Source organism: Alligator sinensis, unplaced genomic scaffold (assembly GCF_000455745.1).
Source record: "Alligator sinensis unplaced genomic scaffold, ASM45574v1 scaffold56_1, whole genome shotgun sequence".
NCBI lineage: Eukaryota > Metazoa > Chordata > Crocodylia > Alligatoridae > Alligator > Alligator sinensis.
In genome coordinates this window covers 33145-47593 of record NW_005841960.1, presented here as the reverse complement: position 1 = coordinate 47593, position 14449 = coordinate 33145, and the positions used below count along the sequence as shown (strand labels likewise).

The 14449-nt window shown below is 36.9% G+C and overlaps 1 protein-coding gene across 1 annotated transcript in view; it reads right to left on the bottom strand.

Annotated features, from left to right (window-relative positions):
- The window catches only part of CDC73 (cell division cycle 73), a gene marked incomplete at its 5' end in the record, with an annotated part of 176600 nt that overhangs the window by 137470 nt on the left and 24681 nt on the right, over positions 1–14449 (bottom strand). Inside the window, 2 exons of the mRNA XM_006020589.3 lie at positions 2453–2531; positions 3866–3964. Coding sequence (XP_006020651.2) covers positions 2453–2531; positions 3866–3964 — 178 coding nt within the window. The remainder of the gene's footprint in view (positions 1–2452; positions 2532–3865; positions 3965–14449) is intronic.

The window sequence follows — 14449 nt, the reverse complement described above, 5'->3', positions numbered from 1 at the left end:
ACTCTTTCCTGCCCACGGCAGGGGGTTGGACTTGATGATATGCACAGGTCCCTACCAACTATGAAACATCATTCAACCTCACTAACATATTTGAATTAGGATAAGAACTATGATACTTTGAGTATCACAATGCAAAGATACTTAACACAGGTATTTCCAACACACACTACCAGGCATGTCAAAATTAACAAGCACGATTACTTTACTCCTGAAGATTAAAGTTTTGAATAACTAAACTGAAATTAACAGGAAATTGTCTTTCCTGTTGCTTCTAAGAAGCAGTTCAGCACTAAGACCCTGGCAGCAGGGTGGGTTGTGCACACATTCTTCCAATCCTCCAAACTAAATATGATACTATCCTGAGTTATTTACAGTTTTCATAACTCTAGAGCTTGTGAATAACCTGCTTGAGTTTTCTATTTGTCATCTCCTTGATGAAAAAAAGTAAACAGGAACCACGAGACTGAAATGAAAGCACACAAAAGCCAGCAGGATATAGACTAGATAGCAAAATGAGATTCAATCTGATGTTTGCAAGCACACAAAAAGAATGTGTTTGTAGAATGTAATCACATGCAGAAACTTATTTGAAAAAGCAAAACTATACAAAAACAAAACTATATATACCTTCTTTGTGGGCATGTAAAGATCAGACCCCCAAAGTAAGAAAGATTGAAAAAACTAAATCGAATCAATTCTGTTAGTATAAAAATCCCTTATTGCTACACCTCATTTTTCACTTCTCTCTAATAAAAGATGAATTGCAAACATCAAATTTCATCACTCTCTTCTTCCCAATATCTTTGTAAAGAAACAAATTGGGAAGTCATTTCAAAACAAAACTGAAGTAGCTAGTCATAAGCTCTAGCCATTGTACAGGATGGAGCACAGACATTATTCCAACTGCCACAACTATAGCTGAAATACCAACTATCAAAGCTATAGCTACCAAAGCTATATAGCAAGTTCATAACATCAAATCTTTAAGTGAAAGATATGTTGAATTCTGAAGTTAAACTGGCTTTTGGCAGCAAGTATGTTTTTACACTTGGAGAAAAAGCCTCATTTCACAGCTTCTCCAATTGAAAGAGTCACTGCACTGCAAGTTACTAAATTTGCTTTAGCCTTTGCACGTTTCTCATGATGTTCAAAACAATGGGAACATGGCATTAATTCATGCTTATGTTTTCATTATTAAAGCAAAGAAAAGCAAAAAGTCTGGAAGATAAATCCAGTTCAATTTAGTTCTAAAAAATTATTTTTTAACATAGAATAAGAACAAGGAAAGTAATCTGTGAGTAATCTTACACAGTAATATTCTTGCCTCAATTTTCTGTGGAATCCAGATAGACAGTTTCTTCAAAATTTAAAGGGATACCAACATATTGGAAAACTTAATCTTCCAGTGTATGTAATCTCTACAATTATTGTAGCTGAAGAAGAGTTTAACTTTGTATATTTCATATCAACATGCTTATAGCTCCACTGTTTTGTTGAGGCTATCCAAGAGCTTGTGGACAAGTGGCAAGAACATGCAGAAAAAGGGAGGGGCTGCAAAAAGGGTGAGATTGTACGAAGTGCTCTTCCAGTTAACAGAAACACTCAATTTCCGCTCCTCCCCTGTTTAAAGGATTTTGCACCCTTACAGTATGCTCAACTTAAAGGACCTCAACAAGGATTTTTTTTTAACTCACGTTAATCATGTCTTTTTTAATATAAAGCAAATTATGCTGCACGTCAAAACCACTTGCATGATACATAAAGGATTGGCCTTCCTGCCTTGAAATTAAACAAATGAGTGCAATGTGCTGGCTTGGTTGGTTTTTTTGTTCGTTTGTTTTCTTGGTTTTTTTGTTTCTTTGGGGGGGGGGGGGCAGCATTTGCTTTGCTTAAGGAAGTAGCTCTGAAACCTTTTGAGAGTCAGTACACCCCTGTTTTTTCTGGAATTTGTTTCTGAACCAGGGGTGCTACCACTCTGCCTACCTCAGTGGTCCCCAACTAGGGTGTTGCCACCAGCTCCTGCCTGTATTAGAATTATCTGATGAATTTAAAGCAGGCAAAAGCAATGACATAAATACTAAGTTTCATGCTCTGGGCAAGACTGTTGCACCCTTAAGGACAGTTCCACCTGCCTGATGCACCGGTGCTAGTGAGAGAAGTGTGCGTGATCTGACTGGAAAGGGCTGCAACAAGAGCATGTACTCCAGCTATAGCCACTCCCAAACTATCTTCAGACGAGACACACTGGGCAGTTCCACCTGCCGGCGGTGACATTCATACCGCAGCACCTTAGTTGAGAATCACTGGCTTAAATGTTGAGACAGAAGATCACTTAATACAGCTTCTCATAGTATAATAGCTGCCCACCCCCACCCAATGCAACAGAAGTACTCGAAAACTGCAAAGTGAAATTACTGACAGTTAACAAGAATACATTACACAACCAACTTACCTTCCTTTCCTTTGAATCTTTCCTGATCATATCTGTTGTAGGCAGCTGGAATAGGCTGCTTATTCCGTAAAGTGGGATCCTAAAACAAAATTAAATAAAGAATTGCTACACTTAAAAGGCATTTGCCGATTAATGCATTTTCATTTCTGCACTTGGGAAAAGGTGTGTGTAAATTGATTTTTAGTTTTGTGCAAATACTAAGACGTTTCTAAACAAATTTGAAACTTTTGGTCTAATAAAAGATATCAAATTCACCCAAGGAACCTTGTCTGCCAAACTTTACTTAATACACTTCATTAAAACATTTATTACAAAATTAGAGAGAGTTAGATTTCGATAAACATGCAAAAAGATGCTCTTCAGAAGCCTGACAACTTTCTGAAGCAAGACACACAAAGCAGTAGCAAGCAATGTTAGTTAAAATCCAAATCAATCCAGTTTGTAAACAGCATGAAGTTTAGGAGTGAATTGTAATCTTACAATATATTGCTCTTTCTTCAGCCAGATGCATAGAAGATTCATTGCAAACTAGATTAAACTAAAGAGCTACTAAACCTACACACCAGGAACAAATTGGGAGGAAAAAGGGAATAATCAAAATGCACCTGCAAAAAGCTGCAAACCAAATGGTACACTAAATATCAATTCATACATTTTTTCCTGGTCAAGTCAGCCACACAATTACAATTATTCCAAATGGTATATCTGAATAGCCTCATGCACAATTTATTAAATACAATGAGGGGCAAACATTAAATCTTGCCATTTCGGTCTAGAACTCCGGCTAGTATGCATGCAATTCAGAGGTATCAAAAATAAATCCAAGTAAGATTAACAGATTTTTATAGCACACTGCCACTGAAGTTCAAGAATATATTTATTAGGTTTAATAAAGCTCAATGGTAAACATCACGATTCAAAACAATTTCTGTTCTAATGCCTAGATAGACATGAACAATAAAAATGTAAATGTCTTCTTGATTTAACATAGGCATAAGGGAGCTGGTTCAAAACTGCTCTTACTTGTGAGTCATGTTCCAGACTCTTAAATGTTTGCTATCGTATCTGTCAAAAATACAGTTAGCAAAGCACTGCATTTGAAATAGCAATAGCCTCATCTAATACACTTCTAAGTAGATGCAAAATACTACCAAATGTTTAGTACATACAGTAGTTTGTACTAAAATTTTCATCTGTAAGTAGCAAGTACATATTGAACAAACTGAACTAAAGAAGTCAGCTGCTCAAATCTCTAAAATTTTACAGCAAAGGAAAGTTAAGAAGTTTTGTATTAAAAAAAGTTTTGAGAGCCAAACAAAAATAGTTCCAGAACAATTCCTGCCATTATTTTCATAATTCAATGTTATCTAAGGATGTACAAACACCACTTTTCAGATAAAGACTTGGTCTTACTGTTGGTGCTGTATTTGGCGCAGGTCTCTGTTCAGGTGCACGACCTTCTTCTCTGGCTTTTACTGACTGAAGAATTGCAAAAATGTTCTTGGCAAAGTTCTGGAAAATAAAGTTAGATATTTATGAAATCCACTGACAACCATGTGGAGTCCTAGAAATATAACCAGAAGGCAGTTTAAGTCAAGCCATGTGCTGTATAATAAGTAAACAGAGAAAAACTATATTCTAATTTAAGAGTATTTATATAGGTAGGAGCTTCAAGTGCAGCCAATTCAGATCATTCTTAAAATAGACCTAGTTAATTACTTTTAATACTTAATTGTGAGTAGCCACCTTGTTACTGTTGTGATAAGCTCTAAGAAGTCTTTGAAATAGATAGTAAATAGTGATTTTCAAGGCAGAAAGACACACAATTTTCATTACATTCACATTGCTTTGAACCTAGCCGGTTAGTCAAAGATGCAATTTCAATAATTCTAAATTAAATGTTATAGATTCACAACCTCCTATACACCATGGGACAGTTTTAGGTTTCATCCTGTAGCTAGTTTTGCCAGGGTCATAGTCCAAGTTTAGAAAAGAAATACAGATGGAAAAAAATCAAAATATAAACTTGATAAGACACACACTGCACACTTTACCAATGCTTAAGACGTACTTGAAATGAAGCTAATGACAACTGTATATAATAGACATCTTTCATTACTGAGAACTCTCCATAATGATTGCATTAATAAAAGGAATTTTATATATACCCTTAATAAAGAATGGTTTTGCTTGGTCAAAAAACAGAAACATGAAAAACTGTTCATAAAACTGTTCATAAATATAGCTGTCCACAGTTTTTCCTATGCAGTATAATGTCACTTCTCTTGCTGATGTTTGTGAAATCAGTACAGTTAATTAATTATACATTTAGCTTTGCTCATATGCAAGTATCATAATAGTTTATAGACAAAAAAGAAAAAAAAACCCCACACAAGAACTATTTAAAAATGCCCTTGTGAGAAGGTAAAGTAAATGTTCAAAGCATCTCACTAAGGCCTTAAAGCAGTAGTTCTCAACCTTTTTATGACTTGGGGCACCCCTCTGAAAATGCTACCTCTTAGTTTTCACTCTTTCTGTTGCAAAGAACACAATAGGTCAAAATGTTTTGAACACTATGGATGCTTCCCCCCCGAGTGTTCATATGTGGTTTGCAGCACTGCAGACCTGTGTGCAGCGCTGCAAACTGCACATGCAGGCATTTGCCATGCTGCTAATTTGCAGCGTGGTTGGAGGTGGGGAAGTGGGGGTTGGCCACCAGATCTGATGGTCAAAAAAAACAAACAAAACAAAACATGCCTGTACCGGAAAAAAGCAGGACAGCAGATGTGGCAAAATCCAGCCAGGCTCCATGAACCTGGATAGCCACTGCTGGAGTCCCTGGAAGCCCCGAGGGCAGCAGCACAAGTATGTGCAGCAGCTAGTTGCTCCCAGGGAACGCATGTTCCCGCTCATTGGGACACACCCTGTGGGTTTGTTTGAAATATCTGGGTTTATCCTGTATTTTCACACTTATCAATGCTAACATTGTATGGTACCCCATGGCACCCTTGAAAGGATCTCAAGGCATCACAGGGTGCTGTGGTACCCTGGCTGAGTATCACTGCTTTAGAGTGAGAATCTGGATACATGGCCACCATTATAAATAGATATCTGGTCATTCAGACTGGGGACTCAAAAGTCGTCATGATGCTAGCCAAATCATTCCTTTGTATGTTACTACTGTGGTGCCTTTACCATGCTAACTGAATGGGCTGTTAAGCTTAGGATGGAATTTCTCACACACGCACACGCACAGAGCATGTTACTATGAAAGGATGTTTTAGGTCAATTTCACAGATTTTTTTAAATTAAATAACTGAAAAATCCAATCAAGATAGAGCAATAGAAACAAAAGGCTTCTGAGTTTAATTTATATAATAATCGCACAAAACAAGCGGTTCGAGAACAGGTTCTGCGTTGGAGCATTTTGTTCTATATTAAATTTAGCCAATTCTAGGCAGACAGTTGTTATTATTAACAGAAGCCTACTACAGGGATCAAAATTCCTTGAACAAAACACACATTTCAAGTCCTTTTGTCCCAGGAAATCTTAGAGGGAAAAAAAAGGTAATTAAGGAACTACAAGATATAGCATCACAGGTTTAAAAGAGAGATGTACAAGTTTAAAAATGAATGTAAAATATATTTAAAAGTTTAAAAGAGAATGTATAAGACAGAATAGGTTCTAGTCAAACAAAAGTCATTTAATATAACTACACCTGAAGTTCTGCTTTGAAAGGTGGGTTTCCTCACTTTCAAAGCTGGGAGACTTAACCATGAATCATAGAGGACAGCTGTCTTTTACTAAAATCTGCATTTTGGGAGAACTGTTCATTCACTTGACTCCTCCTAAGAAATACAAAATGAGGAATGTGTTCTCCTGAGCTATTTCTTCTGCCATGTAGAGGCAAACTAAAGTCTTTTCATAGGCCCAATGCATCAGACAACACCGCTTTTAAAAGGTTAAGATTTTTTTTTTTTAATTTACTACTTTTTTTTAAAAAGGAACATCACCAGTTTCTCAGGTGAAACAGATTTAAAATTTCATAAAGCTGGACTAGAATTCTATTTTTCAAAGACCAAACTGGATTTTTCCACCCGAGCTGAGTTATTAATAAAATGCCCAAGCGAGCTGTAGAGGTTTTCTCCAACAGCATCAAAATATTGGTTCCCAGGACCCAAAGTATTATTAGTCTGTGTTTAGCAGAAACAAAACCTTAAAGATTCAGCTAGGATCTCAATGCATACAATGCTCATTCTGGAATGTAAGATTATAATGTGGTGACAGGGGAAAAAAAAATTAACGAAAAATGCCACTATAGTAACTAACTGACCTACATAGATAGCTAAGGCTTTCCCAGAGCCCTGAAGGATGACAGTAACTCTAAGCTTTCACTGTTTATTTTTACACTCTGATATCAAAACCTCCCCCTATCTCCTTAAGTTTGGCTTAAGTTAAGTACTAAATTCTGCATCTTTAGATTACTGACTGGGTTTTTTTTGTTGTTTTTTTGGGGGGCGGGGGAGGGCACAAAACAGATCTGCCTCACAACTTTATAATAATTTGGGGGAAATATGAAGAGTGCTTTAAAGATCTACTGACAATACATGAAAGTTCTGATAGCGGGGTTAAAACAATTCCATCATTTATTATTTCTCTTTGCCTAGTTCCTACTATTGGATGTGTGGAAGCTATTTTAGTTGCCTCAAAGCACATCATCTTCACTTGTGACTTATTCATCATGCTTTACTGGAAAAGTCTTTTCCAAGTACAGAATTAATCAGAATTTTCCATTTGCTCTTTTAAAACCCCTCAAGTGACAAAGAGGCAAGGAGGAAGGATGAAGAAAAGCAAAACAACTGAATAGCAGCTGAAAATGAAGAACAAGGAAAATAAGTAAAGTCAGACAAACCCAATGAATTATTTTCTTTTAAATCATGTCATCTGTAAAGAACTGCGAGCCAAGTAGTCAGCACACCTGTGGTTCTAGAATAAACTTGTACAGAACCCTTTTTTCTTTCCAACCACTAATGTTACATTATTACTATTGCCAACTCCAGCAACTGTTGTAATAGTGGTAGCACTAGTATAAACCAGGGCTGTTAAAGCTCAGCAGCTGGGGGAGGAGGTGGGCCCACTCACCACAAGGGTCAGGGGCTTATGCTGCATAATGCACAAGTTGCATACTGTGGGGGCTACATGCACAGTCCTATGGCTGTATGAGCAAAGTAAAACACCCATTTGCACAGTCACGTGGGCAAGTTCCTACCCCACCTTGCTGCTGCCATGAGAGTAGGCAAGCTCTTTCACTGTGCCACAGGGCTAAGTCCCCCCCACCTTGCCACTGCTGCATGAGCAACAGGGATCGTAGTTTCCTCCCACTTAAAATCCCCAATTTTCAATTTTTAAAAAAGTAACCTAAAAATCCACATTTTTCTGTAATTAAAATGAAACACCACTGTGTATGTATGTGTACACATACATGTGTTAGTGAGGTCTCATTTTAATCACGGAAAAGTGTGGATTTTGGATTACTTCTTTTAAATCAAAAATTGGGGTTTGTTTGTTTGTTTGTTTTTAAATCAGAGAAAACCAGGATCTGTGATGAGCAACATAGGCCCAGGCCCTGCAGCACCCCCATACCAAGAGGACAAGTCCCTCCCCCCCGACCCACTGCTGCACATGCCACCATGCAGGCAGCAAGTTTATTGGTCCCCCTCCTGCCATGCTGCCCTACTCCAGATGCCACCACTACAGCAGGAAAAATGGGGGATGCCCACAGGTTACAAACTAACCCATCACGGGTCAGATACAGCCTGCAGACCACTACTTGGACAACCCTGGCATAAACAAACCTTCATCACTGTGTTCCTTGTTCTTGCACAGAGCAGGTCAAGAGAAAATAAAAAATAGCTTGCTACTATTTAAACTAGCATTCCACATTGTTGCTACTATTGGCATTAGAATAGCAACAGATTATTTGAGAACTAATGGGGAATACAGAGCCATACAATTCCTCTGAAGAGAAGAGGTCTAGTGAAATAACTTTAGAAACAGGATTAAGTTTGTGATTTTAAGCTAGGACATTTAAAGCAAAATCACAATTTACCAGGATGCAAGATAGACTCAAATGTAACGTAGTTATCTGCAAGGAGAATAACTTGTAATTTGTTTCTACAACTGGGCTCTTGCTACCAAGTTCCTTAATTCAAATAGGATTTCAGTAAGATTTTTTTCCCCTGATCACATACATGGGGGAAACATCAGCTTTTCATTTAGAGAGGATTTGTTTTTCCTCCCTGAATCGCCAGATTTGGAAAAACAAGCAAGCAAGCAAACAAACAAGAAACACCACATATTAAACTAAATGTTTAAATCCTGCAACTAGAAGGGTACTACCCACTTCAAAGTATAATAAATGGAGCGCTAAATCTAATACACGTTTTGCATTATGTATTGTAGAAAGAAAGGGTATTTCATGCAGTTTAAGAAAAGTTAAAATTTAGGCCTGGAGGATTTAATTTTCCTAGTGCCTATTCCGTAAGACTTCTGACATCTTCCCCTGGCTCCACTAATCCGCTGTTACAACTGCTTTCAGACAGAAGTATTATGCTATGCCTTACCAAAAAAAAATATTAATATCGCTAAAAATCTGCATTTAGCTATAGCGAATAGTTATCTCTACACTTATAATGCAAATATAGATCTTCATGCAGAACAGAACCACTAGAAAAAGTTAAGAGCTATCTATTTAAAGAAACCAAAGAAAGCATAAAAGTTAATAGGCTTAAACATTTTGTTAAAGACGCTTAAACTGTTACTTTTTATTTATTTAAAAAACAGGCTCTCCCCCTTATTCTTCATAACTGTGGAAGCCTTTTCATCCCAACAACATTATATGGAACCCCTAGAAAGTGATTTCAGCCGTCTTTTCAATTTAACTTAACAGCTGGCAACAACCAGTATGATATGACCAGCCAGGTTTGGAACTTGCTTTACTACTGGTGTACTTTCCTGGGAACAATTGTATAACCATACAGATACATTGACATAAATATACCTGAAATAAACTGCCAAGTACAAACCTCAAAGAAGGAAGTTATACCCACTTTATACAACAGGCAATGGCGCGCAGAGACTGCAACCAATAAATTTGTGTCCATTCACTCAACACACTTGTACTATGTAGCTTACATGGACATAACTCACTACAGAAACAGACAATGCTATTACACATTTACCTATCTTGACAGTAACTTATTCTTAAACGCATATTGCACAAATATATTGCATTCTTGCTTTTATATATATATTTTTTATATATATAAAAAAAACACATTGGAATCTTATGACCAGCAGGTTCAGTTGGAACCATTCCCTCTACCAAGGACATATGAGAGCATAAAAGCCACCCACCACCCAGTTCCTCTCACCATAAATACTGCAGGCAACAGATTCTGTTGACAGAAGAAAAAGGCAAAGCCATAGAATATATAAAAAATCATAGGAAAAGAAAAAGCTGAACTGGAAGGGACCTCAAGACCTTTAAGTATAAATCATCCCAGACAAGTTACGCATAAAACATCTCAAGGAATAGCAGCTGCAAAAAAGCAATAGTTTTTACCTTTGTATATTTATCAATCCATATACCAGTTGACAACTTGCAAATGGTTACCTGATATAAAGGGGGCAGATACTTGGAGTCTGCTTAGTAACTGCTACAGATAGTAGAACAACATTAATTCTAAAGATTCTGCACTGAATGGGAATAATCCTGGCAAAATAGCACCTGCAATGTCTGCTATCTTGGAGAGTGAACTAGGATCTGAATGAAGGTAAATTAACAAACCTAATCCAGTTATATGTCAACTGATATATCCTGAAACTCATTTGTATAATCTTTGGGATGATATACGTTATATATGTATGACAAAGACAACTAAATAACTTGGGAGACAAGTTTACCACAACTATCATCAAGGTTTAACAAGTGACAAAAGGACACAAATTTGGATTGTATTATTAAGTGTGGATTGTATTATTGTTACTTTTTCTCTTTAGTCAAGTCCTTAAGATAATGACCAGAAATATGATCTTTAACAAAAATATTTAAAAAAAAGAGATGGCACAACAGGCTCTCCTATTTTACTCAATGAAGAGCAAGAGCAGCTGAGTAGTCATGAAGCAGTAGTAGTCTGGGAATTTAATGTAAAAACAGAGCTTCCAAGGATACTTGGGAAGAAGAGTGTTCGAATCCAGGAGAGTCCTCAGAGCTCAAATCCAAAATAGGTCTCACTTAACTATGAAGTAGAAAAAGCTTTAAGAAAGAGTCTCTCTCTTCAAGTTCAGTTATGGAACAAAGAGTAAATAGAATGTTTCTCAGCAACATTACCATCAAGACAAATATGAACATTCATTATTAAGGAACGTGTCCGTTTCTCATGAAACACAAGATTTTTAAATAGATGAGCTGAGTATCGGAAACTGGAATAGACATCAAAAAAAACCCAAAAAACAAGAGGGCCTATATAAGTTTCACTTAAGTGCAAGCCTATTAAAATCCCTGAGGACTTAACTACGCTAAAGGGATAACTACAGACAAAGTCGTGGCTTACTGATGCGTAACAGGACAAGAATATGGGTTTTAGTTCCATCTTGAATCTATTGGCAGAAGAAGAAACTAAGCATTGGTCAGCCTCACGTTACTTTTTACATGACCTTGTAGGAATAGTAAGGCACTCAAGGATGCAGGCTGGGCCCCAACAGCAAAAGATTCCAGTTGCAAGTGTCTGGGGTGCACGGTCTTTGGAAACAAAATGCATACAGACAAACTCCTGAAAAAGAAAGCTGACTTACAGCATTTACTTAGTGGTTTAAAGGTGAACTATGCTACAATACTCTATGCCATTAAAATGTGGATTAGGTATTGCAAAATAGTTTTCACATCTCATTTGCACTGTGCTGTATATTTTCTTCCACTAATATATTTGTATGTTAAAATGGTACTACATGAAAGACATAATACATCATAAAGGGTAGAGACTAGTTCAAAAATCTTTGCCAAAGCTCATTTATGATACGCTGTTCTTACAAGTCAAGGAATATATGCATATGTATGTAGATAAAAATACTACCTTACCTCCAAACACTTATTTGAAGGGATAGACTATGAATGAAGACAGACATACAGATGTATTGGAGGATATGGGTAAGATGGGATAGAAAGACCTGAACTGTTGCTTCTTGTATTGCAATTATGCCATGGGTCAGCAAAATGTCTAGCATCAAACGACTTTTTTTTTTTTTTTTTTTTTTTTTTTTTTTTTTTTTTTTTTAATGCAAAACACCTTAAATTCAGTCCATGTATCCTTTTCCAAAGGACAAAAAAACCCCAGGAGTCAAGTCAAATAATGCATCCTGAAATATAAAAAAAACAAACAAAAAAAACAATCAGATGTAGTCCTCCAAACTGCTCTCTTAATTGTACAACTGCCTTTTTTGTTGCAATTTCTATTAGAGGATGCAAGAAAACCAATTTTTTTTAAACTAGTGCTGATTCAGTTGCCACTCCTGAAAGGTATAAGATGTCCACACAGAGCTCATTGTGGACTCAGTCTCTGGTGGTAAATAAGAAATCAAACGTATATTACAGGTGGATTCAATCTGTACACTGAGCTACTACATCCCTGGTATGCATCTCATACTTTATATATTGATCATTCTAATGCAAGCATTAGCTTTTAACAATTTTTAGTTTGGCTTTTAGGGCAGAAATTCTGTCAAGGACTGACTAAAGTAGTATGAATAAGGTTTGTTTTGTGGCAATGTAGTAATTAATACACTTTAAAAATCACATCAGGGTTTAAAAGGAAAAGCAAAATGATGTGAGGCTAAGAACTTCTGGAAAGGTCTAAATATAAAAGCCTGATGCCGCCATGCACAAAAAGCTGTATTTTTCCAAAAGTTCCAATTAAAAATTTAAGCAGTGATATAGCACACTAAGCAGTGTTCAGAAAATATACAGATATTCCCATTAAAGAGGTGTAGATTATGTTTAGCAGAGCAGATTTTACACCTCATTTGCTCTGCATTATTATACTTTGTTCCGCAAGTATTTTTTATATTAAAATAGTGTTACAAGAAAGATTTAAAAACTTTAATGTGAAACAGAAAAGACTAATTCAAGAGTTGGAAACAGTCATACACATTACAATTCTCCAAAGAAAAGCAATGACTAAAGATGCCTAAAATGTCCCTTTGTCATTTCTACTTTTTCCTATAAATAGACATCATGGAAAACAGATACAGCCATTAGGATTTTTAATGTCAGTGGAAAACATTATTCTTATACAATAATGTTGTAAGAATGTGACTAATCTTATTCTTGTTCCAATGAATTGGAAAGAGGAGCAAGTAGGTAGTTTGATATAAGTACAGGAAATAGAATGTATTCTTAAATAAGAGGGGGGAAATTGTTTTGATGTTTCCTCCCCTCTCCCCCACCCTTTTTCTTTAAAAAAAAAAAAAAAAAAAAAAAAACACAGACGGGGGAGCATTCAAAATACCTACATTAGTTTCTATTACAAACTGAAGTAAAATCTACTGTTTACAGACACACTATCATCAGTGTAACATCCATAACTAGGCAATATTTTTTAAACCATGAGCTTATTAAAATGTGAATAAGCCAAAAAGGATACTTCCTTCTGAATGAACTGGGCATACACGACCTTTCTGACTGCCTTACTTATGGAATAAAGGTACGTATATATATTTACTACTGTTGCTACTGCAAATTGTGGGAACACAGAACAATTCTGCCACCTAGAGCTCATAAAGTGCTTTTACAGTCAAAGACCCAATTTTTTTCCCTTAACATTTCAAAGATCTTGCACAGGATCTATGAAGTAGCCAAAGAGCAATAGCAACTACAAGGTCTACCCAGTTGCAGAAAGCCTTTAAAAGAAGGATTCTAGTGCAAAAGTACAAAATATACTAACTTTAGTTCTTAAGATACTGCTTTGGGAAGGTTGGAAAACGTAATCCCCAATTTAAATGCTGGGAATATTTGAAGGGGTGGGATGAAGGGAGAAGCTTTAGGAAATTAATTTCAGAAATCAGTTAAAGGCACTTAGTCTTGACATCCTGATCAATTGCATCAAAAAAGTTAACCACATAGAAGTTAGAAGGAAAGTACCATGCCCTAGTTTTAAGTTCTTAAAAAATGGAAAAAAAGAAAGCTTGCAAATACTAAACTGGGAAGTAGTATACAAACAAAAGACTCAATAGAGTGGCGGTTCTCAGCCAGGAATCTGCAACCTGCTGGGGGGCCACAAGCAGGTTTCAGGGGGTCTTCCTGGCCAAACCCAATCTGGTATGGGGAGGTACCACCTCAGCCCCGCAGGGCTACAGTGAATCCCAAGGCCCACCCCATCTGGCCCCACAGCCTACATCTTGAGGGCGATGCTGTGGACAAGCAGGCAAGGCTCCTCACTGCTGCATCCCTTGCAGGGTCTATATTACTGGATGCAAAGGATCAGCAAAGTCATGACAGGTGCTGGAACCTGATCTTGACTCCAGCACATAACATCATGTGTACTCTGTAATTAGGATTATGCACTCATCCCACCTGAATGGTGGCAAACTCCTGTTTTATTCTCTCTACCTGAGCTCCAATTAGCTCATCTCTCATATCATGCGTACTTATGATTCTATACCCATAATGGAGGTTTATTCTGCAGCTCATGGAAAAACTACCCCCTGCCAAACCATGGTTCTTAATGGTTCTGTGTACTTCAGTTAAATGGCTTTTCTTGGTCCCTTTACATATGTACATAGGACGTAAACATTAATTTCAAGCGCCCCATCCATGTGTCTAAATTAAATACTGCAGCACACAAGGCAGAATCATGGATTGTTACCGGACAGGATTTGGGTTGGGGTTTTTTGTTTTGTTTTAGTTGGGGTTTGGTTTTTGTTGGGTTTTTTTTTTTGGG